At 58.6% G+C, this 23,083-nt stretch overlaps 1 protein-coding gene across 4 annotated transcripts in view; it reads left to right on the top strand.

The window, feature by feature from the left end:
• Positions 1-23,083, top strand: part of PPP1R10 (protein phosphatase 1 regulatory subunit 10) — a 38,551-nt gene that overhangs the window by 4,889 nt on the left and 10,579 nt on the right. For 3 of the 4 annotated variants that reach the window (XM_071800893.1, XM_071800894.1, XM_071800892.1), the window contains 14 exons: positions 445-531; positions 640-775; positions 2,318-2,369; positions 2,450-2,527; positions 3,910-4,080; positions 4,165-4,267; positions 7,113-7,222; positions 8,934-9,034; positions 13,307-13,451; positions 15,284-15,439; positions 17,874-18,120; positions 20,959-21,034; positions 21,142-21,327; positions 22,949-23,054. In XM_071800893.1, coding sequence (XP_071656994.1) covers positions 445-531; positions 640-775; positions 2,318-2,369; positions 2,450-2,527; positions 3,910-4,080; positions 4,165-4,267; positions 7,113-7,222; positions 8,934-9,034; positions 13,307-13,451; positions 15,284-15,439; positions 17,874-18,120; positions 20,959-21,034; positions 21,142-21,327; positions 22,949-23,054 — 1,754 coding nt within the window. The remainder of the gene's footprint in view (positions 1-444; positions 532-639; positions 776-2,317; positions 2,370-2,449; positions 2,528-3,909; positions 4,081-4,164; positions 4,268-7,112; positions 7,223-8,933; positions 9,035-13,306; positions 13,452-15,283; positions 15,440-17,873; positions 18,121-20,958; positions 21,035-21,141; positions 21,328-22,948; positions 23,055-23,083) is intronic. The other variant, XM_071800895.1, reaches the window with a different exon arrangement.

The following is a 23,083-nucleotide window of genomic DNA, read 5'->3' on the forward strand; positions in this document are numbered from 1 at the left end:
GTTTAGGGCTCTGGGGCCACTTTGGGTCCCACTTTAGGGCTCTGGGGTCACTTTGGATCCCAGTTTTGGGCTCTGGGGACACGTTGGGCCCCAGTTTTGGGTTGTTGGGACACTTTGGGTCCCACTTTTGAGCTCTGGGATCACTTTTGGTCACAGTTTTGATCACAGTTTTGGGGCCTGGGGTCACTTTTGGTCACAGTTTTTGGGTCTGGAGACACTTTGGGTCCCACTTTGGGTCCCAGTTTTGGGGTCCGGGGACACTTTGGGTCCCACTTTTGAGCTCTGGGGTCACTTTTGGTCCCAGTTTTGATCACAACTTTGGGCTCTGGGATCACTTTGGGTCCCAGCTTTGGTTTCCAGGGCCACTTTGGGTCCCACTTTTGGGCTCTGGGGTCACTTTCAATCACAGTTTTGGGAACCTAACCCCTCATTTCCCTTAATTAGCCTAATGAAGGACTCTCAGAAGATGGTGAGTCGCTGCATCTACCTGAACATCCTCCTGCAGACACGGGCCCAGGAGATCCTGGTCAAGTAAGCACAACCCGTGGTGTTCATGGGGGGGGTTTTTTGGGGGTGTTTTATACCATTCCACCCCCCCCAAACCCCAAATTTAACCTCTTTTCCCCAAATTTACCCCAGGTTCATCCGCATCGGGGGGTACAAGCTGCTCAACGCCTGGCTCACCACCTCCAAAGCCACCAACAATGTCCCCTTCCTGCAGCAACTGCTGCTCACACTGCAGCACCTCCCGCTCACCGTTGACCACCTCAAGCAGGTGGGGACATTTTGGGGTCCCCCCCGGGTGTTTAATGTCCCCTCAGGGGGATTTTGGGGTCCCCCTGGGTGTTTAATGTCCCCTCAGGGTGGTTTTGGGTCCCCCAGGTGAGTTGGTGTCTGTTCAGGGTGGGTTTTGGGTCCATTCGGTGGCTTCGGTGTCCCCAAGGTGATTTGGTTTTGTTGTCTCAGGGTGGCTTTTGTGTCCCCCAGGGGGGTCTTTGTGTCCCCCAAGGTGACTTTAGTGTCCCCCTGGTTGGCTTTAGTGTCCCCCTGGGTGACTTTAGTGTCCCCAGTTGGGTCATTGTGTCCCTCCAGGGTGGCTTTAGTGTCCCCAGGGGGGTCTTTGTGTCCGCAGTGGGGTCATTGTGCCCCCCAAGGTGGCTTTTGTGTCCCCCAGGGGGGTCTTTGTGTCCCTTGAGTGACTTTAGTGTCCCCCTGGTTGGCTTTAGTGTCCCCAGTGGGGTCATTGTGTCCCCCAAGGTGACTTTAGTGTCCCCCTGGTTGGCTTTAGTGTCCCCCTGGGTGACTTTAGTGTCCCCAGTGGGGTCATTGTGTCCCCCCAGGGTGGCTTTAGTGTCCCCAGGGGGGTCTTTAGTGTCCCCAGGGGGGTCTTTGTGTCCGCAGTGGGGTCATTGTGCCCCCCAAGGTGGCTTTTGTGTCCCCCAGGGGGGTCTTTGTGTCCCTTGAGTGACTTTAGTGTCCCCCTGGTTGGCTTTAGTGTCCACAGTGGGGTCATTGTGTCCCCCAAGGTGGCTTTAGTGTCCCCCAAGGTGACTTTAGTGTCCCCCTGGGTGACTTTAGTGTCCCCAGTGGGGTCATTGTGTCCCCCAAGGTGGCTTTTGTGTCCCCCAAGGTGACTTTAGTGTCCCCAGGGGGGCCTTTGTGTCCCCCCAGGGGGGCCTTTGTGTCCCGCAGGGGGGTCTTTAGTGTCCCCCAGGGTGACTTTAGTGTCCCCAGGGGGTTTTCATGTCACCCCCAATGTGGCTTTAGTGTCACCCAGGGTGGTTTTAGTGTCCCCAGGGGGGTCTTTGTGTCCCCCAAGGTGACTTTAGTGTTCCCTGCTGTGGCTTTAGTGTCCCCAGGGGGGCCTTTGTGTCCCCTAGGTTGACTTTAGTGTCCCCAGGGGGGGTCATTGTGTCCCCCTGGGTGGCTTTTGTGTCCCCCAAGGTGACTTCAGTGTCCCTTGAGGTTGTTTTAGTGTCCCCCAAGGTGACTTCAGTGTTCCCAGGGAGGTTTTTGCCCCCTTGGGTGACTTTAGTGCCCCCCAAGGTGACTTTTTTGTCCCCAGGAGGGTCTTTGTCCCCCCTTGGGTGGCTTTAGTGTCCCCTAAGGGGGTTTTTGTGCCACCCAAGGTGTCTTTCATATCCCCAGGGGGGTCTTTGTCCCCCCTTGGGTGGCTTTAGTGTCCCCTAAGCTGGCTTTTGTGTCCCCAGGGTGACTTTTCAGTCCCCTAAAAGAGCTTTAGTGTCCCCTCAGGGTCACTTTTGTCCCCCCTTGGGTGCTTTTGTCCCGCACACACTCACCTCCTCCATCCTTCCAGAACAACACAGCCAAGCTGGTGAAGCAGCTCAGCAAATCGAGTGACGATGAAGGTCAGTACCCCCCAAAAAACCCCCCAAAACACCCCCTAAACCCCCCAAAAAACCCCATTTCCCCCCGTTTCTCCCCACAGAGCTGCGCCGTCTCGCATCCATCCTGGTCAGCGACTGGATGGGCGTCATCCGCTCGCAGAGCAGCGCGCAGCCGGCCGGTGAGTCAGGTCCAGGGCCCGGCTGGTCTCCCATCCAAGTGCTGACCGGGGCCGACCCTGCTTAGCTTCCCACATCACATGAGATGGGGCATTCTCAGGGTGCTGGGGCTGTATATATTATATACATGTATATATATATATATGTTTACCAAGTATATTTTGATAGTATCTTAACTACACCCTTTATTCAAAGGCAGAGCAGAGGGGCAGGAGAACCTCTCTGACCCACTGACCACCCCCTTCTAACCCACCCCAGGTCCCATTGGCTTTCATGGTCTCCCATCCAAGCACTGACCGGGGCCGACCCTGCTTAGCTTCCCAGATCACATGAGATGGGGCGTTCTCAGCGGGGTGTGGTTGCGTATACTATGTGCATATATACATATATATACACATATATATGAGTTCCCGAAGTATATCCTGATAGTATCTGAATTAAACCCTTTATTTAAGACCAGAGCAGAGGGGCAGGAGAACCTCTCTGACCCAGCTGGTCTCCCATCCAAGTGCTGACCGGGCCCGACCCTGCTTAGCTTCCCAGATCAGACGAGATGGGGCGTTCTCAGGGTGCTGTGGCTGCATATATTATGTATACATGTATATATGTAAATGTATATGTATGTGTTCCTCAAGTGTATCCTGATAGTATCTGAACTAAACCCTTTATTTAAGGGCAGAGTAGGAACCTCTCTGTTCCCAGCTGGTCTCCCATCCAAGTGCTGACCGGGGCCGACCCTGCTTAGCTTCCCAGATCAGACGAGATGGGGCGTTCTCAGGGTGCTGTGGCTGCGTATATTATGTGTACATACGTATATATGAGTTCCCCAAGTATATCCTGATAGTATCTGAACTAAACCATTTGCTTAAGGGCAGAATAGGAACCTTTCTGTTCCCAGCTGGTCTCCCATCCAAGTGCTGACCGGGGCCGACCCTGCTTAGCTTCCCAGATCAGACGAGATGGGGTGTTCTCAGGGTGCTGTGGCTGCATATATTATGTATATATACATATATATGAGTTCCCAAGTGTATCCTGATAGTGTATGAACTAAACCCTTTATTCAAGGGCAGAGCAGAGGGGCGGGAGAACCTCTCTGACCCACTGCCCACCCCCTTCTAACCCCCCCAGGTCCCATTGGCTTCCTGGCCACAAGGGCCCAGTGCTGGCCCATGGTCCCCCAGGTCCCCCCAGGTCCCTTTCCACTGCTCCACCAGCTCCTTCCCAGCTTACACTGGACCCTGGGGCTGTTCTACCCGGATACAACACCCCACACTTGTTCTATTGCATTGAATTCTCCTCTCATCGATGGATATATTGGATAGTACCAACCCCAATGTGTGACCCCACACACCCCCTGACCCTTTTCCTTCCACTTTTCCCCCAGAACGCGACAAGAAAAAGCGCAAAGAGGAAACCAAAACCAAAACCCCCGCGCAGGAGAAGCCCCAAGAAACCAAAACCGAGGCGAAAACGGAGGAGATTCCCGAAAAGAAGCGGGAGAAACCCAAATCTCAGCGAACCACAGCGCCCAGCCACGCCAAGTTCCGCTCCACCGGTACCCATTTGGGGCCATTTGGGGGGATTTTGGGGTCCATGCTTCATGGTGGGGTCTCTTAATGGTGTTTTCACCCCAAAACAGGGCTGGAGATGGAGACGCCCTCGTTAGCACCGGTTAAGAAAATGAACTCGTCAGCGACCACCGATAAATACAACTTGAAACCTGTGCCCATCAAGAGGCAGAAGTGAGGGGCTGGGGACAATTTGGGGGGGTTGGGGACATTAATTGGGGGGTTGGGGACAGTTTATGGGGTTCTGGGGACGTCTTGGGACAGTTTTGGGGCAGTTCTTGGGGTCTCAGGGCAGTTTTGGGATCTCAGGGTAGGTGTGGGGACAGTTTTGGGGTCAGTTATGGGATCTTAGGGCAGTTTTGGGGTCTCAGGGTAGTTTGGGGGGCTGGGGACAGTTTTGGGGACACTTTTGGGATCTCAGGGCAGTTCTGGGGATCTGGGGACACTTTGGGTCCCAGTTTAGGGCTCTGGAGTCCCTTTGGGTCCCAGTTTAGGGCTCTGGGGCCACTTTGGGTCCCAGTTTAGGGGTGTTTGGTGACACTTTGGGTCCCACTTTTGGGTCCCAGTTTAGGGCTCTGGGGCCACTTTTGGGTCCCAGTTTAGGGCTCTGGGGTCCCTTTGGGTCCCAGTTTAGGGCTCTGGGGACACTTTGGGTCCCACTTTGGGTCCCAGTTTAGGGATGTGGGGTCACTTTGGGTCCCACTTTAGGGCTCTGGGGCCACTTTGGATCCCAGTTTAGGGCTCTGGGGTCACTTTGGGTCCCAGTTTAGGGGTCTGGGGACACTTTGGGTCCCACTTTAGGGCTCTGGGAACACTGTGGGTCCCACTTTGGGTCCCAGTTTAGGGATGTGGGGTCACTTTGGGTCCCAGTTTAGGGCTCTGGGGACACTTTGGGTCCCACTTTTGGGCCCTGGGGTCACTTTTGGTCCCAGTTTAGGGCTCTGGGGCCACTTTGGGTCCCACTTTTGGTCCCAGTTTAGGGCTCTGGGGTCCCTTTGGGTCCCACTTTAGGGCTCTGGGACACTTTTGGTCCCAGTTTAGGGCTCTGGGGCCACTTTGGGTCCCAGTTTAGGGCTCTGGGGTCCCTTTGGGTCCCAGTTTAGGGCTCTGGGGTCCCTTTGGGTCCCACTTTAGGGCTCTGGGGTCCCTTTGGGTCCCACTTTAGGGCTCTGGGGTCCCTTTGGGTCCCAGTTTAGGGCTCTGGGGTCCCTTTGGGTCCCACTTTAGGGATCTGGGGTCCCTTTGGGTCCCACTTTAGGGCTCTGGGGTCCCTTTGGGTCCCACTTTAGGGCTCTGGGGACACTTTGGGTCCCACTTTGGGTCCCAGTTTTGGGCCCTGGGGTCCCTTTGGGTCCCACTTTAGGGCTCTGGGGTCCCTTTGGGTCCCACTTTAGGGCTCTGGGGTCCCTTTGGGTCCCAGTTTAGGGCTCTGGGGCCACTTTGGGTCCCAGTTTAGGGCTCTGGGGCCACTTTGGGTCCCAGTTTAGGGCTCTGGGGCCACTTTGGGTCCCACTTTTGGTCCCACTTTAGGGCTCTGGGGTCCCTTTGGGTCCCACTTTAGGGCTCTGGGGTCCCTTTGGGTCCCACTTTAGGGCTCTGGGACACTTTGGGTCCCAGTTTAGGGCTCTGGGGTCCCTTTGGGTCCCGGTTTAGGGCTCTGGGGTCCCTTTGGGTCCCACTTTAGGGCTCTGGGGTCCCTTTGGGTCCCACTTTAGGGCTCTGGGGTCCCTTTGGGTCCCACTTTAGGGCTCTGGGGTCCCTTTGGGTCCCACTTTAGGGCTCTGGGGTCCCTTTGGATCCCAGTTTTGAGGTCTGGGGACACTTTGGGTCCCACTTAGGTCCCAGTTTAGGGCTCTGGGGCCACTTTGGGTCCCAGTTTAGGGCTCTGGGGCCACTTTTGGTCCCAGTTTAGGGATGTGGGGTCACTTTGGGTCCCAGTTTAGGGCTCTGGGGTCACTTTGGGTCCCACTTTAGGGCTCTGGGGCCACTTTGGGTCCCACTTTTGGTCCCAGTTTAGGGCTCTGGGGTCCCTTTGGGTCCCAGTTTAGGGCTCTGGGGTCCCTTTGGGTCCCACTTTAGGGCTCTGGGGTCACTTTGGATCCCAGTTTAGGGCTCTGGGGTCACTTTGGGTCCCAGTTTAGGGGTCTGGGGACACTTTGGGTCCCACTTTAGGGCTCTGGGAACACTTTGGGTCCCACTTTGGGTCCCAGTTTAGGGATGTGGGGTCACTTTGGGTCCCAGTTTAGGGCTCTGGGGACACTTTGGGTCCCACTTTTGGGCCCTGGGGTCACTTTTGGTCCCAGTTTAGGGCTCTGGGGTCCCTTTGGGTCCCACTTAGGGCTCTGGGGCCACTTTGGGTCCCACTTTAGGGCTCTGGGGTCCCTTTGGGTCCCACTTTAGGGCTCTGGGGTCCCTTTGGGTCCCACTTTAGGGCTCTGGGGTCCCTTTGGGTCCCACTTTAGGGCTCTGGGGTCACTTTGGATCCCAGTTTTGAGGTCTGGGGACACTTGGGGTCCCACTTAGGTCCCAGTTTAGGGCTCTGGGGCCACTTTGGGTCCCACTTTAGGGCTCTGGGGCCACTTTTGGTCCCAGTTTAGGGATGTGGGGTCACTTTGGGTCCCAGTTTAGGGCTCTGGGGTCACTTTGGGTCCCACTTTAGGGCTCTGGGGCCACTTTGGGTCCCACTTTTGGTCCCAGTTTAGGGCTCTGGGGTCCCTTTGGGTCCCACTTTAGGGCTCTGGGGTCCCTTTGGGTCCCACTTTTGGGGTCCGGGGTCCCTTTGGATCCCAGTTTAGGGCTCTGGGGTCACTTTGGATCCCAGTTTTGAGGTCTGGGGACACTTGGGGTCCCACTTTGGGTCCCACTTTAGGCCTCTGGGGCCACTTTGGGTCCCACTTTAGGGCTCTGTGGCCACTTTGGGTCCCACTTTAGGGATGTGGGGTCACTTTGGGTCCCATTTTAGGGGTGCGGGGCCACTTTTGGGGTCACTTTTGGGCGGTTGCTGACCTGTGTCCCCCAGCGTCTCGTCCCTGCCTGGGGACGCGCCCCCCGCCGAGAAGAAATACAAACCGCTCAACACGGCGCCCAACGCCGCCAAGGAGATCAAGGTCAAGATCATCCCGCCCCAGCGTGAGTCACTTGGGGACACTGGGGGGACACTGCGGGGCCTCTTTGGGGACACTCTGGGGACACTTTGGGTGCTTTTTTTTGGGGATTTGGGGGATAACCAGGTGCCCTTTTGGGGGCCTCTTTGGGGGCCTCTTTGGGGGCTCTTTGGGGGCTCTTTGGGGGCCTCTTTGGGGGCTCTTTGGAGGCCTCTTTGGGGGCTCTTTGGGGGCTCTTTGGGGGCTCTTTGGGGGCTCTTTGGGGGCTCTTTGGGGGCTCTTTGGGGATTTGGGGGATAACCAGGTGCCCTTTGGGGGCCTCTTTAGGGGCTTTTTTGGGGATTTGGGGGATAACCAGGTGCCCTTTGGGGGCCTCTTTGGGGGCCTCTTTGGGGGCCTCTTTGGGGGCTCTTTGGGGGCTCTTTGGGGGCTCTTTGGGGGCTCTTTGGGGATTTGGGGGATAACCAGGTACCCTTTGGGGGCCACTTTGGGGGCCACTTTGGGGGCCACTTTGGGGGCCACTTTGGGGATTTGGGGGATAACTGGAGCCTCTTTGGGGGCCTCTTTGGGGACACTCTGGGGACACTTTGGGTGCTTTTTTTTGGGGATTTGGGGGATAACCAGGTGCTCTTTGGGGGCCTCTTTGGGGGCCTCTTTGGGGGCCTCTTTGGGGCCTCTTTGGGGCCTCTTTGGGGGCTCTTTGGGGGCTCTTTGGGGGCTCTTTGGGGGCTCTTTGGGGGCTCTTTGGGGATTTGGGGGATAACCAGGTGCCCTTTGGGGGCCACTTTGGGGGCCACTTTGGGGGCCACTTTGGGGATTTGGGGGATAACTGGAGCCTCTTTGGGGGCCTCTTTGGGGACACTCTGGGGACACTTTGGGTGCTTTTTTTTGGGGATTTGGGGGATAACCAGGTGCCCTTTGGGGGCCTCTTTGGGGGCCTCTTTGGGGGCCTCTTTGGGGGCCTCTTTGGGGGCCTCTTTGGGGGCCTCTTTGGGGGCCTCTTTGGGGGCTCTTTGGGGGCTCTTTGGGGGCTCTTTGGGGGCTCTTTGGGGATTTGGGGGATAACCAGGTGTCTTTGGGGGCCACTTTGGGGGCCACTTTGGGGGCCACTTTGGGGATTTGGGGGATAACTGGAGCCTCTTTGGGGGCCTCTTTGGGGACACTCTGGGGACACTTTGGGTGCTTTTTTTTGGGGATTTGGGGGATAACCAGGTGCTCTTTGGGGGCCTCTTTGGGGGCCTCTTTGGGGGCCTCTTTGGGGCCTCTTTGGGGGCTCTTTGGGGGCTCTTTGGGGGCTCTTTGGGGGCTCTTTGGGGATTTGGGGGATAACCAGGTGCCCTTTTGGGGGCCACTTTGGGGGACACTTGTGCCTTTTTGGGGACAGTTTTGGGGGAACCCTTGGCTGCCTTTTTGGGGCCACTTTGGGTGCTTTTTGGGGTCACTTTGGGTGTTTTGAGGTTCAGTTTTTTGGGGCCACTTTGGGTGCTTTTTGGGGTCACTTTGGGTGTTTTGAGGTTCAGTTTTTTGGGGCCACTTTGGGTGATTTTTGGGGCCACTTTGGGTGTTATTGGGGACAATTTTTTGGGACCACTTTGGGTGATTTTGGGCCAGTTTTTTGGGGCCAATTTAGGTGTTTTTTGGGGACAGTTTGGATGGGTTTGGGGGGACACTTGTGCCATTTTGGGGGCCGTTTTGGGGCCGCGTTGGGCGCTCAGTCCCGCTTTGGCCCTCCCCAGCCATGGAAGGCCTCGGCTTCCTCGACGCCCTCAATTCCGCCCCCATCCCCGGCATCAAAATCAAGAAGAAGAAGAAAGTCTTGTCCCCAACGGCCACCAAGGTGAGCAGGAGCCTCAGGGTCCCTTTGGGTCCCTTTTGGGGTCCCTTTGGGGTCCCATTGGTGCCTTTTGGGGTCCCTCTGGGGTCCCATTGGGTCCCTTTTTGGGTTCCCCTTGGGGTCCCTCTGGTCCCTCTGGGGTCCCATTGGGTCCCTTTTTGGGTTCCCCTGGGGTCCCTTTGTGTTCCTTGGGGTCCCTTTGTGTTCCGTGGGGTCCCTTTCGGGTCCCTCTGGTCCCATTGGGTCCCTTTTTGGGTTCCGCTGGGGTCCCTTTGTGTTCCTTGGGGTCCCTTTGTGTTCCTTGGGGTCCCTTTGTGTTCCTTGGGGTCCCTTTGGGGTCCCTTTATGTCCCTCTGGGGTCTCTTTGGGGTCCCTTTCTGTCCCTCTGGGGTCCCATTGGATCCCTTTTTGGGTTCCCCTTGGGGTCCCTCTGGTCCCTCTGGGGACCCATTGGGTCCCTTTTTGGGTTCCCTTGGGGTCCCTTTGTGTTCCGTGGGGTCCCTTTGGGGTCCCTCTGGTCACTCTGGGGTCCCATTGGGTCCCTTTTTGGGTTCCCCTTGGGGTCCCTTTGTGTTCTTTGGGGTCCCTTTGTGTTCTTTGGGGTCCCTTTGTGTTCCTTGGGGTCCCTTTGGGGTCCTATTATGTCCCTCTGGGGTCCCTTTGGGGTCTCTTTCTGTCCCTCTGGGGTCCCTTTGGATCCTTTTGGGGTCCCTTTGGGGTCCCTCTGGTCCCTCTGGGGTCCCATTGGGTCCCTTTTTGGGTTCCCTTGGGGTCCCTTTGTGTTCCTTGGGGTCCCTTTGTGTTCCGTGGGGTCCCTTTGGGGTCCCTCTGGTCACTCTGGGGTCCCATTGGGTCCCTTTTTGGGTTCCCTTTGGGGTCCCTTTGTGTTCCTTGGTGTCCCTTTGTGTTCCTTGGGGTCCCTTTGGGGTCCTATTATGTCCCTCTGGGGTCCCTTTGGGGTCTCTTTCTGTCCCTCTGGGGTCCCTTTGTGTTCCTTGGGGTCCCTTTGGGGTCCCTCTGGTCCCTCTGGGGTCCCATTGGGTCCCTTTTTGGGTTCCCCTGGGGTCCCTTTGTGTTCCTTGGGGTCCCTTTGTGTTCCGTGGGGTCCCTTTGGGGTCCCTCTGGGGTCCCATTGGGTCCCTTTTTGGGTTCCCTTTGGGGTCCCTTTGTGTCCCTTGGGGTCCCTTTGGAGTCCCTCTGGGGACCCATTGGGTCCCTTTTTGGGTTCCCTTGGGGTCCCTTTGTGTTCCGTGGGGTCCCTTTGGGGTCCCTCTGGTCACTCTGGGGTCCCATTGGGTCCCTTTTTGGGTTCCCCTTGGGGTCCCTTTGTGTTCTTTGGGGTCCCTTTGTGTTCCTTGGGGTCCCTTTGGGGTCCCTTTATGTCCCTCTGGGGTCTCCTTGGGGTCCCTTTCTGTCCCTCTGGGGTCCCATTGGGTCCCTTTTTGGGTTCCCTTGGGGTCCCTTTGTGTTCCTTGGGGTCCCTTTGTGTTCCGTGGGGTCCCTTTGGGGTCCCTCTGGTCACTCTGGGGTCCCATTGGGTCCCTTTTTGGGTTCCCCTTGGGGTCCCTTTGTGTTCCTTGGGGTCCCTTTGGGGTCCTATTATGTCCCTCTGGGGTCCCTTTGGGGTCTCTTTCTGTCCCTCTGGGGTCCCTTTGGATCCTTTTGGGTTCCCCTTGGGGTCCCTCTGGTCCCTCTGGGGTCCCATTGGGTCCCTTTTTGGGTTCCCTTGGGGTCCCTTTGTGTTCCTTGGGGTCCCTTTGTGTTCCGTGGGGTCCCTTTCGGGTCCCTCTGGTCCCATTGGGTCCCTTTTTGGGTTCCCCTTGGGGTCCCTTTGTGTTCCTTGGGGTCTCTTTGGGGTCCCTTTATGTCCCTCTGGGGTCTCCTTGGGGTCCCTTTCTGTCCCTCTGGGGTCCCATTGGGTCCCTTTTTGGGTTCCCCTTGGGGTCCCTCTGGGGTCCCATTGGGTCCCTTTTTGGGTTCCCCTGGAGTCCCTTTGTGTCCCTTGGGGTCCCTTTGGAGTCCCTCTGGTCCCTCTGGGGTCCCATTGGGTCCCTTTTTGGGTTCCCCTTGGGGTCCCTTTGTGTTCTTTGGGGTCCCTTTGTGTTCCTCTTGGGGTCCCTTTGGGGTCCTATTATGTCCCTCTGGGGTCCCTTTGGGGTCTCTTTCTGTCCCTCCGGGGTCCCTTTGGATCCTTTTGGGGTCCCTTTGGGGTCCCTCTGGTCCCTCTGGGGTCCCATTGGGTCCCTTTTTGGGTTCCCTTGGGGTCCCTTTGTGTTCCTTGGGGTCCCTTTGTGTTCCGTGGGGTCCCTTTGGGGTCCCTCTGGTCACTCTGGGGTCCCATTGGGTCCCTTTTTGGGTTCCCTTTGGGGTCCCTTTGTGTTCCTTGGTGTCCCTTTGGATCCTTTTGGGGTCCCTCTGGGGTCCCTTTGGTCCCTTTTTGGGTTCCCCTGGGGTCCCTTTGTGTTCCTTGGGGTCCCTTTGGGTTCCTTTTTGGGTTCCCCTTGGGGTCCCTTTGTGTCCCTCTGAGGTTCCTTTGGGTCCCTTTGGGGTCCCATTATGTCCCTCTGGGATCCCTTTTGGGGTCTCTCTGGGGTCCCTTTGGGTCTCTGGGATCCCTTGGGGTCTCTTTGGATCTTTCTGGGTCCCTCTGGGGTCCCTTCTGGATCCCTTTGGTTCCTTTTGGGGTCCCTCTGGGGTCCCATTAGTCCCTCTTGGGGTCCCATTAGTCCCTCTTGGGGTCCCTTCTGAGTCCCTCTGGGGTCCCTCTGGGTCCCCTTTGAGGTCCCTCTGGGGTCCCTTTGTGTCCTTTTGGGGTCCCTTTATATCCCTCTGGGGTCCTTTTGGGGTCCCTTTGTGTCCCTTTTTGGGTTCCCTTGGGGTCCCTTTTGAGTTCCCTCTGGGGTCCCTTTGTGTCCCTCTGGGGTCCCATTGGGTCCTTTTTGAGGTCCCTTTGGGGTCCTTTTATGTCCCTCTGGGGTCCCATTGGGTCCTTTTTGGGGTCCCTTGGGGTCCTTTTGGGCTCTCTTTGGGTGCCATTGAGGTCCTTTTGGGGTCCCTTTGTGTCCTTTTGGGGTCCCTTTCTGTCCCTTTTTGGGTTCCCCTGGGGTCCCTTTGGGTTCTTTTGGGTCCCTTTTGAGGTCCCTCTGGGGTCCCTTTTGAGGTCCCTTTGTGTCCCTCTGGGGTCCCATTGGGTCCTTTTTGAGGTCCCTTTGGGGTCCTTTTATGTCCCTCTGGGGTCCCATTGGGTCCTTTTTGGGGTCCCTTGGGGTCCTTTTGGGCTCTCTTTGGGTGCCATTGAGGTCCTTTTGGGGTCCCTTTATGTCCCTCTGGGGTCCTTTTGGGGTCCCTTTCTGTCCCTTTTTGGGTTCCCCTGGGGTCCCTTTGGGTTCTTTTGGGTCCCTTTTGAGGTCCCTCTGGGGTCCCTGGGGTCCCTTTGTGTCCCTTTATGTCCCATTGGGTCCCTCTGGGGTCCCATTGGGTCCCTTTTGAGGTCCCTCTAGGGTCCCATTGGGTCCCTTTTGAGGTCCCCCTGGGGTCCCTTTTGAGGTCCCCCTGGGGTCCCTTTGTGTCCCTTTATGTCCCATTGGGTCCCTCTGGGGTCCCATTGGGTCCCTTTTGAGGTCCCTCTAGGGTCCCATTGGGTCCCTTTTGAGGTCCCTCTGGGGTCCCTTTGTGTCCCTCTGGGGTCCCTTTTGAGGTCCCCCTGGGGTCCCTTTGTGTCCCTTTATGTCCCATTGGGTCCCTCTGGGGTCCCATTGGGTCCCTTTTGAGGTCCCTCTAGGGTCCCATTGGGTCCCTTTTGAGGTCCCTCTGGGATCCCTTTGTGTCCCTTTATGTCCCTTTGGGTCCTTTTGAGGTCCCTCTGGGGTCCCTTTTGAGGTCCCTCTGGGGTCCCTTTGTGTCCCTCTGGGGTCCCTTTTGAGGTCCCCCTGGGGTCCCTTTGTGTCCCTTTATGTCCCTTTGGGTCCTTTTGAGGTCCCTCTGGGGTCCCTTTTGAGGTCCCTCTGGGGTCCCTTTGTGTCCCTCTGGGGTCCCTTTTGAGGTCCCCCTGGGGTCCCTTTGTGTCCCTTTATGTCCCATTGGGTCCCTTTGGGTCCTTTTGAGGTCCCTCTGGGGTCCCTTTGTGTCCCACTGAGGTCCCTCCAGGGTCCCTTTGTGTCCCTCTGGGGTCTCATCGGGCCCCTTTTGAGGTTCCCCTTGTGTCCCCTTGTGTCCCCTTGTGTCCCCTTGTGTCCCACCACCCCCTCCCCATTCACCCCCCCCATTTCCCCCCAGCCCAGCCCATTTGAGGGGAAATCAGTGCCCGAGGCCTCGGCCCCCAAACCCGCGTCCCCGGAGCCCAGCGCGCCCGAGGCCACCGACAGCGAGCGCCCGGGGACCCCCGTGCCCCCCGTCGAGGTGCTGGAGCCCATGGACACCGGTGAGGGCTCCACTCTCCTTTTGGGGGGGTCCACTCTCCTTTTGGGGGGGTCCACTCTCCTTTTGAGGGGGTCCAGTCCCACCTTGGGGCCCATTAAATCCCACCTTGGGGCCCATTAAATCCCACCTTGGGGCCCATTAAATCCCACCTTGGGGTAATTAAATCCCACCTTGGGGTAATTAAATCCCACCTTGGGGTAATTAAATCCCACCTTGGGGTAATTAAATCCCACCTTGGAGGGGAATAAATCACATTTGGGGGGGTCCACTCCCCTTTTTGGGGGGTCCACTCCCCTTTTTGGGGGGTCCAGTCCCACCTTGTGGGGTTAAATCTGACTTGGGGCCCATTAAATCGCACCTTGCAGGGGGTTCAATCCCACTTTGGGTTAATTAAATCCCACTTTGGGTTAATTAAATCCCACTTTGGGTTAATTAAATCCTACCTTGGGGTAATTAAATCCCATTTTGAGGGGGTTAAATCCCATTTTGAGGGGGTTAAATCCCATTTTGAGGGGGTTAAATCCCATTTTGAGGGGGTTAAATCCCATTTTGGGGGGGTTAAATCCCACCTAGTGGGGTTAAATCCCACTTTGGGACCATTAACTCCCACCTTGGAGGGGGTCCAGTCCCATTTTGGGGGGGTTTAGATCCCATTTTGGGGGTTTAGATCCCATTTTGGGGGGGTTTAGATCCCATTTTGGGGGTTTAGATCCCATTTGAGGGGGTTTAGATCCCATTTTGGGGGTCTAAATCCCATTTGAGGAGTTTAGATCCCATTTTGGGGGGGGTTAAATCCCATTTTTGGGGGGTTTAGATCCCATTTTTGGGGGGTTTAGATCCCATTTTTGGGGGGTTTAGATCCCATTTTTGGGGGTTTAGATCCCATTTTGGGGGTTTAGATCCCATTTTTGGGGATTTAGATCCCATTTTGGGAGTTTAGATCCCATTTTTGGGGGTTAAATCCCATTTTGTGGGGCTTTAGATCCCACTTTGGGGGTTTAGATCCCACTCTGGGGGCTTAAATCCCATTTTGGGGTATTTAGATCCCACTTTGGGGGGTTAATTCCCACCTTGGGGAGCCTAAATCCCATTGGAGGGGTTTAGATCCCATTTGGGGCGTTTAGATCCCATTTAGGGTGGTTAAATCCCATTTGGGGGGTTCAGATCCCATTTAGGGCGGTTAAATCCCATTTGGGGGGGTTCAGATCCCATTTAGGGTGGTTAAATCCCATTTGGGGGGGTTCAGATCCCATTTAGGGTGGTTAAATCCCATTTGGGGGGTTCAGATCCCATTTAGGGTGGTTAAATCCCATTTGGGGGGTTCAGATCCCATTTGGGGGGTTCAGATCCCATTTAGGGCGGTTAAATCCCATTTGGGGGGTTCAGATCCCATTTAGGGCGGTTAAATCCCATTTGGGGGGTTCAGATCCCCTTTGGGGGGGTTAAATCCCATTTGGGGGGGTTCAGATCCCATTTGGGGTGGTTAAATCCCATTTGGGGGGTTCAGATCCCATTTAGGGGGGTTTAGATCCCATTTGGGGGGTTCAGATCCCATTTGGGGTGGTTAAATCCCATTTGGGGGGGTTCAGATCCCATTTGGGGTGGTTAAATCCCATTTGGGGGGGTTCAGATCCCATTTGGGGTGGTTAAATCCCATTTGGGGGGGTTCAGATCCCATTTAGGGTGGTTAAATCCCATTTGGGGGGTTTAGATCCCATTTGGGGGGTTTAGATCCCCTTTAGGGCGGTTAAATCCCATTTGGGGGGTTCAGCTCCCACTTAGGGGGTTCAATCAGTCCCTGACCCCCCTGTCCCCCACCCCGTGTCCCCCCAGGCTCGTCGGACGGGGCCGGTGACCCCAAGGCGGGTGAGAGCGGCTCGGAGAGCGGCCCCCCCCCCAAAAAGGGCCGCAAACGCAAAACCGTCAGCTGGCCCGAGGAGAACAAACTGCGCGAGTACTTCTACTTCGAGCTGGACGAGACCGAGAGAGGTGGGGACAGGGCCCCCGTGTCCCCCCGTGTCCCCTCGTACCCCCCCATATCCTCCCTGTGTCCCCCCATATCCCCCCATATCCTCCCTGTGTCCCCCCATATCCCCCCATGTCTCCCTGTGTCCCCTCCTTATCCCCCCATGTCCCCTCCTTATCCCCCCATGTCCCTCCTTATCCCCTCATGTCCCCTCCGTGTCCCCCCATATCCCCTTACTCATATCCCCCCGTGTCCCCCTCATGTCCCCCTGTGTCCCCTCATGTCCCCTCATATCCCCCCGTGTCTCCCTGTGTCCCCTCATGTCCCCTCATGTCCCCCTGAGTCCCCTCACTCATATCCCCCCGTGTCCCCTCATATCCCCCCATATCCCCCCGTGTCCCCTCATGTCCCCCCATATCCCCCGTGTCCCCCCATATCCCCTCGTGTCCTCCTGTGTCCCCCCTTATCCCCCCATGTCTCCCTGTGTCCCCCCAATGTCCCCCCATGTCCCTTCGTGTCCCCCCCATATCCCCCCTTATCCCCTCATGTCCCCCGTACCCCCCCATATCCCCCTGTGTCCCCCCATGTCCCCCCTTATCCCCTCATGTCCCCCTGAGTCCTCTCATATCCCCCCATATCCCCCCGTGTCCCCCCATATCCCCCCATATCCCCCCGTGTCCCCCCGTGTCCCCCCGTGTCCCCCTGTGTCCCCTCATATCCCCCCATGTCCCCCTGTGTCCCCCCATATCCCACCATATCCCCCCATGTCCCCTCATATCCCCCATATCCTCCCATATCCCCTCGTGTCCCCCTGTGTCCCCCAATGTCCCCCATATTCCCCCATATCCCCTCGTGTCCCTCCGTGTCCCCTCATGTCCCCTCATATCCCCCCGTGTCTCCCTGTGTCCCCTCATGTCCCCTCATGTCCCCCTGAGTCCCCTCACTCATATCCCCCCATGTCCCCTCATATCCCCCCATGTCCCCTCATATCCCCCCATATCCCCCCGTGTCCCCTCATGTCCCCCCATATCCCCCGTGTCCCCCCATATCCCCTCGTGTCTCCCTGTGTCCCCCCTTATCCCCCCATGTCTCCCTGTGTCCCCCCAATGTCCCCCCATGTCCCTTCGTGTCCCCCCCATATCCCCCCTTATCCCCTCATGTCCCCCGTACCCCCCCATATCCCCCCATGTCCCCCCTTATCCCCTCATGTCCCCCTGAGTCCTCTCATATCCCCCCGTGTCCCCCCGTGTCCCCCCATATCCCCTCATGTCCCCCTGTGTCCCCTCATATCCCCCCATGTCCCCCTGTGTCCCCCAATGTCCCCCATATCCCCCCATGTCCCCTCATATCCCCCATAGCCTCCCATATCCCCTCGTGTCCCCCTGTGTCCCCCAATGTCCCCCATATTCCCCCATATCCCCTCGTGTCCCTCCGTGTCCCCTCATATCCCCTCGTGTCCCCTCATATCCCCTCGTGTCCCCTCATATCCCCCAATGTCCCCCTGAGTCCCCTCACTCATGTCCCCCCATGTCCCCTCACTCATATCCCCCCCGTGTCCCCCCATATCCCCCCATATCCCCCCATACCCCCTCGTGTGCCCCCCATGCCCCCCCATATCCCCCCATGTCCCCCCATATCCCCCCATGTCCCCCCATATCCCCCCATGTCTCCCCTTATCCCCCTGTGTCCCCTCATGTCCCCCTGTGTCCCCTCATATCCCCCAATGTCCCCTCATGTCCCCGTGTCCCCCCATATCCCCCCTGTACCCCCTCTTGTCCCCCCTGTACCCCCTCATGTCCCCCCCATGTCCCCTGAGTCCCCCCATATCCCCTCATGTCCCCCGTACCCCCCCATGTCCCCTCATATCCCCCATATCCCCCCGTGTCCCCCCCATATCCCCCCATGTCCCCCTGAGTCCCCTCACTCATATCCCCCCGTGTCCCCCCCATATCCCCCCATGTCCCCCTGAGTCCCCTCACTCATATCCCCCCGTGTCCCCCCCATATCCCCCTGTGTCCCCCCTTGTCCCCCCGTACCCCCCCATATCCCCTCCTGTCCCCCTGAGTCTCCTCACTCATATCCCCCCGTGTCCCCGTGTCCCCCCATGTCCCCCCGTACCCCCTCATGTCCCCTGAGTCTCCTCACTCATATCCCCCCTTGTCCCCCTCGTGTCCCCCCCATATCCGCTCGTGTCCCCCCCATATCTCCTCGTGTCCCCTCGTGTTGCCCTGTGTCCCCCTCGTGTCCCCCTGAGTCCCCTCACTCATACCCCCCGTGTCCCCCTGTGTCCCTCCGAGTCCCCCCATCCCCTCATGTCCCCTCCTGTCCCCCTCATGTCACCCCATATCCCCCCTCCGTGTCCCCCCGCCGTGTGCCTCCATTCTTTAGCATCCCCCCCCCCCCCCAAATATTTGGGGCCACCTCTAAAATTTCGGGGTGTCCCTTGTGTCCCCGCAGTGAACGTGAACAAGATCAAGGACTTTGGCGAGGCGGCCAAGCGGGAGCTGCTCAAGGACCGCGAGGCCTTTGAGACTGCGCGGCGCCTGAGCCACGACAGCATGGAGGAGAAGGTGCCCTGGAACCCCCCCCGGGCGCTGGCGCTTCCCCCGCCCCTCGTGCCCCCCGGCAGCGGCAGCCGCGAGCGCTTCACGCAGGCCGAGCGCGAGAAGGGGATCCTGCAGGAGATCTTCCTCTCCAAGGAGAGGTGGGTGGATCCCATGGGATCGCTGATCTGCCTTGGGGAGTGTGTGTGTGTCGGGGATAATCCACCTATTTATGTCCCTTTTTGGGAGTGGATCCCTTGGGGGGGGGGGCGGGGGGGGTCCTGCAGGAGATCTTCCTGTCCCAAGAGAGGTGAGTGGATCCCAAGGGATCACTTGTGATACTAGGAGTGGGGGATCCCCTCTCTGTTTGGGGACGGGGGGGTCTGAATCCCCCCGTTTCTGTCCCTTTGGGGGGAGTGGATCCCTTGGGAGGGAGGGGATCCTGCAGGAGATCTTCCTCTCCAAGGAGAGGTGGGTGGATCCCATGGGATCGCTGGGCTGCCTGGAGAGTGTGTGTGGGGGTAATTCACCTATTCCACCCCTTTGGGAAGTGGGGATCCCTGTTGGGGGTGGGGATCCTGCAGGAGATCTTCCTGTGCGGTGAGAGCTGAGTGGATCCCAAGCGATCCCTGGTCTGCTTGGGGAGTTGAGGGGTGGTTAATTAATCCCCCTATTTCCACCCCTTTGGGAAGTGGGGATCCCTGTTGGGGGAGGGGATCCTGCAGGAGATCTTCCTGTCCAAGGAGAGGTGAGTGGATCCCAAGGGATCACTCGTGATATTGGGAGCAGGGGGCTGAACCCCCTATACCATTTCTGTCCCTTTTGGGGGAGTGGATCCCTTGGCAGGGGGATCCGGGGGGAGATCTTCCTGTTCAAAGAGAGGTGAGTGGATCCCAAGGGATCACTCGTGGTATTAGGAATGGGGCATCCCCTCTCTGTTTGGGGACAGGGGGGTCTGAATCCCCTTTTGGGGGAGTGGATCCCTTGGCAGGGGGATCCGGGGGGAGATCTTCCTGTTCAAAGAGGGGTGAGTGGATCCCAAGGGATCGCTCGTGTTATTAGGAATGGGGCATCCCCCCTCTGTTTGGGGACAGGGGGGTCTGAATCCCCTTTTGGGGGAGTGGATCCCTTGGGAGGGAGGGGATCCTGCAGGAGATCTTCCTGTCCAAGGAGAGGCGAGTGGATCCCAAGGGATCACTTGTGATATTGAGAGCAGGGGATCCCCCACTGTTTGGGGGAGAGTAGGTCTGAATTCCCCTATTTCCAGCCTTTTGGGAAGTGGGAATCCCTGTTGGGGGAGGGGATCCTACAGGAGATCTTCCTGTCCAAGGAGACATGGGTGGATCCCATGGGATCGCTGGGCTGCTTGGGGATTAGGGGAGGGGCTGAATCCCCCCATTTCTGTCCCTTTTGGGGGAGTGCATCCCTTGGTGGGGGGATCCGGGGGAGATCTTCCTGTCCGAGGTGAGTGGATCCCAAGGGATCACTTGTGATACTAGGAGTGGGGGATCCCCTCTCTGTCTGGGGGCGGGGGGGTCTGAATCCCCCTGTTTCTGTCCCTTTTGGGGGAGTGGATCCCGGGGGGGAGGGGGGGGTCCTGCAGGAGATCTTCCTCTCCAAGGAGAGGTGGGTGGATCCCAAGGGATCACTCATGATATTGGGAGCAGGGGATCTCCCCACTGCTTGCCAGGGGTGGCTGAACCCCCCCGCTTCCTGTCATGTTTGGGGAGTGGATTCCCCCAGGGGATCCCCAAGGAGCTGGTGGCTGCAGGAGCAACCTGGGGGATCCATGAGGATCCTGAGTCTTTTGTGGGGAAGACACACGATCCCAGAGGATAGAGAGTCTTGGGGGGATACAGGATCTCTGGGGATCACCTCCTGGCGGAGACAGGATCCCTAAGGATCTGGGTTCCTGGAGGGACACACGGGATTCCTGAGGATCCAGTCTCGGGGGAAACAGCATCCCTGAGATTTTATGGGGGGGTGACACAGGATTCCCGGAGATCCCGAGTCTCAGGAGTGACTTTGGATCTCTGGGGATCCCGAGTCTTAGGGGTGACACAGGATCTCCAGGGATTCTGAGTCTCAGATGACACAGGATCTCTGGGGATCCCAAGTCTCGGGTGACAAGGGATCCCTGGGGATCCCGAGTCTCAGATGACACAGGATCCCTGGGGATCTCAAGTCTCAGGGGTGGCACAGGATCCCCGGGGATCCTGAGTCTCAGATGACGCAGAATCTCTGGGGATCCCAAGTCTCTGGGGTGACACAAGATCCTTGGGGATCCCAGGTCTTGGATGACACAGGATCTCTGGGGATCCCGAGTCTTAGGGGTGACACAGGATCCCTGGGGATCCCAAGTCTTAGGGATGACACAGGATCCCGACTCTCAGGGGTGACACAGGATCCCCAGGGATCCCAAGTCTTGTATGACACATCGGATCCCCAGAGATCCTAAGTCTTGTATGACACAGGATCCCCAGGGATCTCAAGTCTCGGGGGTGACACAGGCTCCCCGGGGATCCCGAGTCTTGGGTGACACAGGATCCCCAGAGATCCCAATCTTGTATGATACAGGATCCCCAGAGATCCCAAGTCTTGTATGACACAGGATCCCCCGGGATCTCAAGTCTTGGGGGTGACACAGGATCACCAGAGATCCCAAGTCTTGCGTGACACGGGATTCCCAGAGATCCCAAGTCTTGTATGACCCAGGATCCCCGGGGATCTCAGGTCTTGTATGACACAGGATCCCCGGGGATCTCAGGTCTTGTATGATACAGGATCCCCAGAGATCCCAAGTCTTGGGGGTGACACGGGATCCCCAGCGATCCCAAGTCTTGTATGACATGGGATCCCCAGAGATCCCGAGTCTTGGATGACACAGGATCCCCAGGGATCCTGACTCTCAGGGGTGACCCAGAATCCCTTGGACTCCCCTTGTGGGCTCCAGAGGGATCCACTGGTGATCCACTGACCTCCCCCCCCCCACTCCACAGCGTCCCCGACAGCCCCCACGAGCCCGACCCCGAGCCCTACGAGCCGCTGCCCCCCAAGCTGATCCCGCTGGACGAGGTAAGCGCTGAGGTCACGCCGGGCGCCGCCGGACCCCCCCCCCAAACCCACCCCCCCCCATAGTGCAGCCCCCCGACCCCCCCACCTCCATCTCTGTGCCCCCCCAGGACGGCTCCGGCGAGGAGGTGGCAGCGGATCCCGGCGGCGGCGCCGCGTCCCCAGATCCCGGCGGCTCCAAACTGCCGCCCGTGCTGGCCAACCTGATGGGCAGCGTGGGGGGGGGCAAAGGCAACCCCCCCGGCCCCGCCGGCCCCGGCCCCATCAACATGCAGGACATCCTCAGCTCCATCATGGTAACGGCCCCCCCAAAACGGCACTGACACCCCAAACCCGGCACAGAACCCCCCAACCCTGCATGGACCCCCCCAACCAGTACAGACCTCCCCACCCCAGTATAGACCCCCCCCCTAAACCAGCACTGACCCCCCCAACCCAGTACAGATTCCACCCCCCCCAACCCAGTGCATCCTCAGCTCCATCATGGTAACAGCCCCCCCAAAACGGCACTGACACCCCAAACCCGGCATGGACCCCCCCAAAATGGCACTGACCCCCCCAACCCCATACAGTCCCCCCCACCCCAGTATAAACCCCACCACCCCAGCACAGCCCCCTCAACCCCATGCAGACCCCCCCCAACCCAGTATAAACCCCACCAACCCAGCACTGACCCCCCCAAAACCAGCACGACCCCCCCAACCCCATACAGACCCCCTCACCCCAGCACAGACCCCCCAACCCAGTATAAAGCCCCCAACCCCATACAGCCCCCCCAAAACCACCACACCCCCCCAACCCCTTACAGAGCCCCCACGCCAGCACAGCCCCCCCAACCCAATATAAACCCCCCCAACCCCATACAGCCCCCCCCAAAAACAGCACACCCCCCCAACCCAGCACTGCCCCCCAAACCCCATTCAGACCCCCAAACCCCACTATAGATCCCCCCACCCCAACACAGACCCCCCAACCCAGTATACACCCCCCCAACCCAGCACTGCCCCCCCAAAACCAGCACAGACCCCCCCAACCCAGTATAAACCCCCCAAACCCCATACAGACCCCCTCACCCCATCACTGACCCCCCAACCCCATACAGACCCCCCCACGCCAGCACAGACCCCCCAACCCAGTATAAACACCCCCAACCCCATACAGCCCCCCCCCAAAACCAGCACACCCCCCCAACCCTATACAGACCCCCCCAACCCAGTATAAACCCCCCAACCCAGCACTGCCCCCCAAACCCCATACAGCCCCTCCCAACCCAGTATAACCCCCCCCAACCCAGTATAAACCCCCCCCCCAAAACCAGCACACCCCCCCAACCCCATACAGACCCCCCCAAAACCAGCACACCCCCCAACCCAGTATAAACCCCCCCAGCCCAGTATAAACCCCCCCAACTCAGCACTGCCCCCCCAACCCAGTATAAACCCCCCAACCCCATACAGACCCCCCCACCCATCACTGACCCCCCCACCCAGTATAAACCCACCCCCAACTCTATACAGCGCCCCCCACCCCAGCACAGGCCCCCCACCCCAGTATAGACCCCCCCCACCCCATCACTGTCCCCCCCAACCCCATACGGCCCCAGTATAAGCCCCCCCAGTATAAGCCCCCCCAACCCCATCACAGACCCCCCCACCCCAGCACATCCCCCCACCCCAGTATAGACCCCCCCACTCCATACAGACACCCCCCACCCAGTATAAACCCCCCATCCCAGTATAGAACCCCCCACCCCATACAGATGCCCCCCACCCCATCACAGCCCCCCCACCCAGTATAAGCCCCCCCACCCAGGGTGCCCCGGGGGGGGCGGTGGCGGCGCACCGGGGGGGGCCGGGGGGTGACCCCCTGTCGGTGTCCCCGTGTCCCCGTCCCTCATGTCCCCGTCCCTGTCCCCAGGGGGGGCCCAGCCCCCACAAGGCCGAGGAGCTGCTGAAGCAACCCGACTACTCCGAGAAGATCAAACACCTGCTGGGAAACCTGCAGGGACCCGGGCCCGCCGGAGGTGAGGGGACATTGGGGACATTGGGGGAC

This window comes from Patagioenas fasciata, chromosome 34 (genome assembly GCF_037038585.1).
Source record: "Patagioenas fasciata isolate bPatFas1 chromosome 34, bPatFas1.hap1, whole genome shotgun sequence".
NCBI classification, from domain to species: Eukaryota; Metazoa; Chordata; class Aves; order Columbiformes; family Columbidae; genus Patagioenas; species Patagioenas fasciata.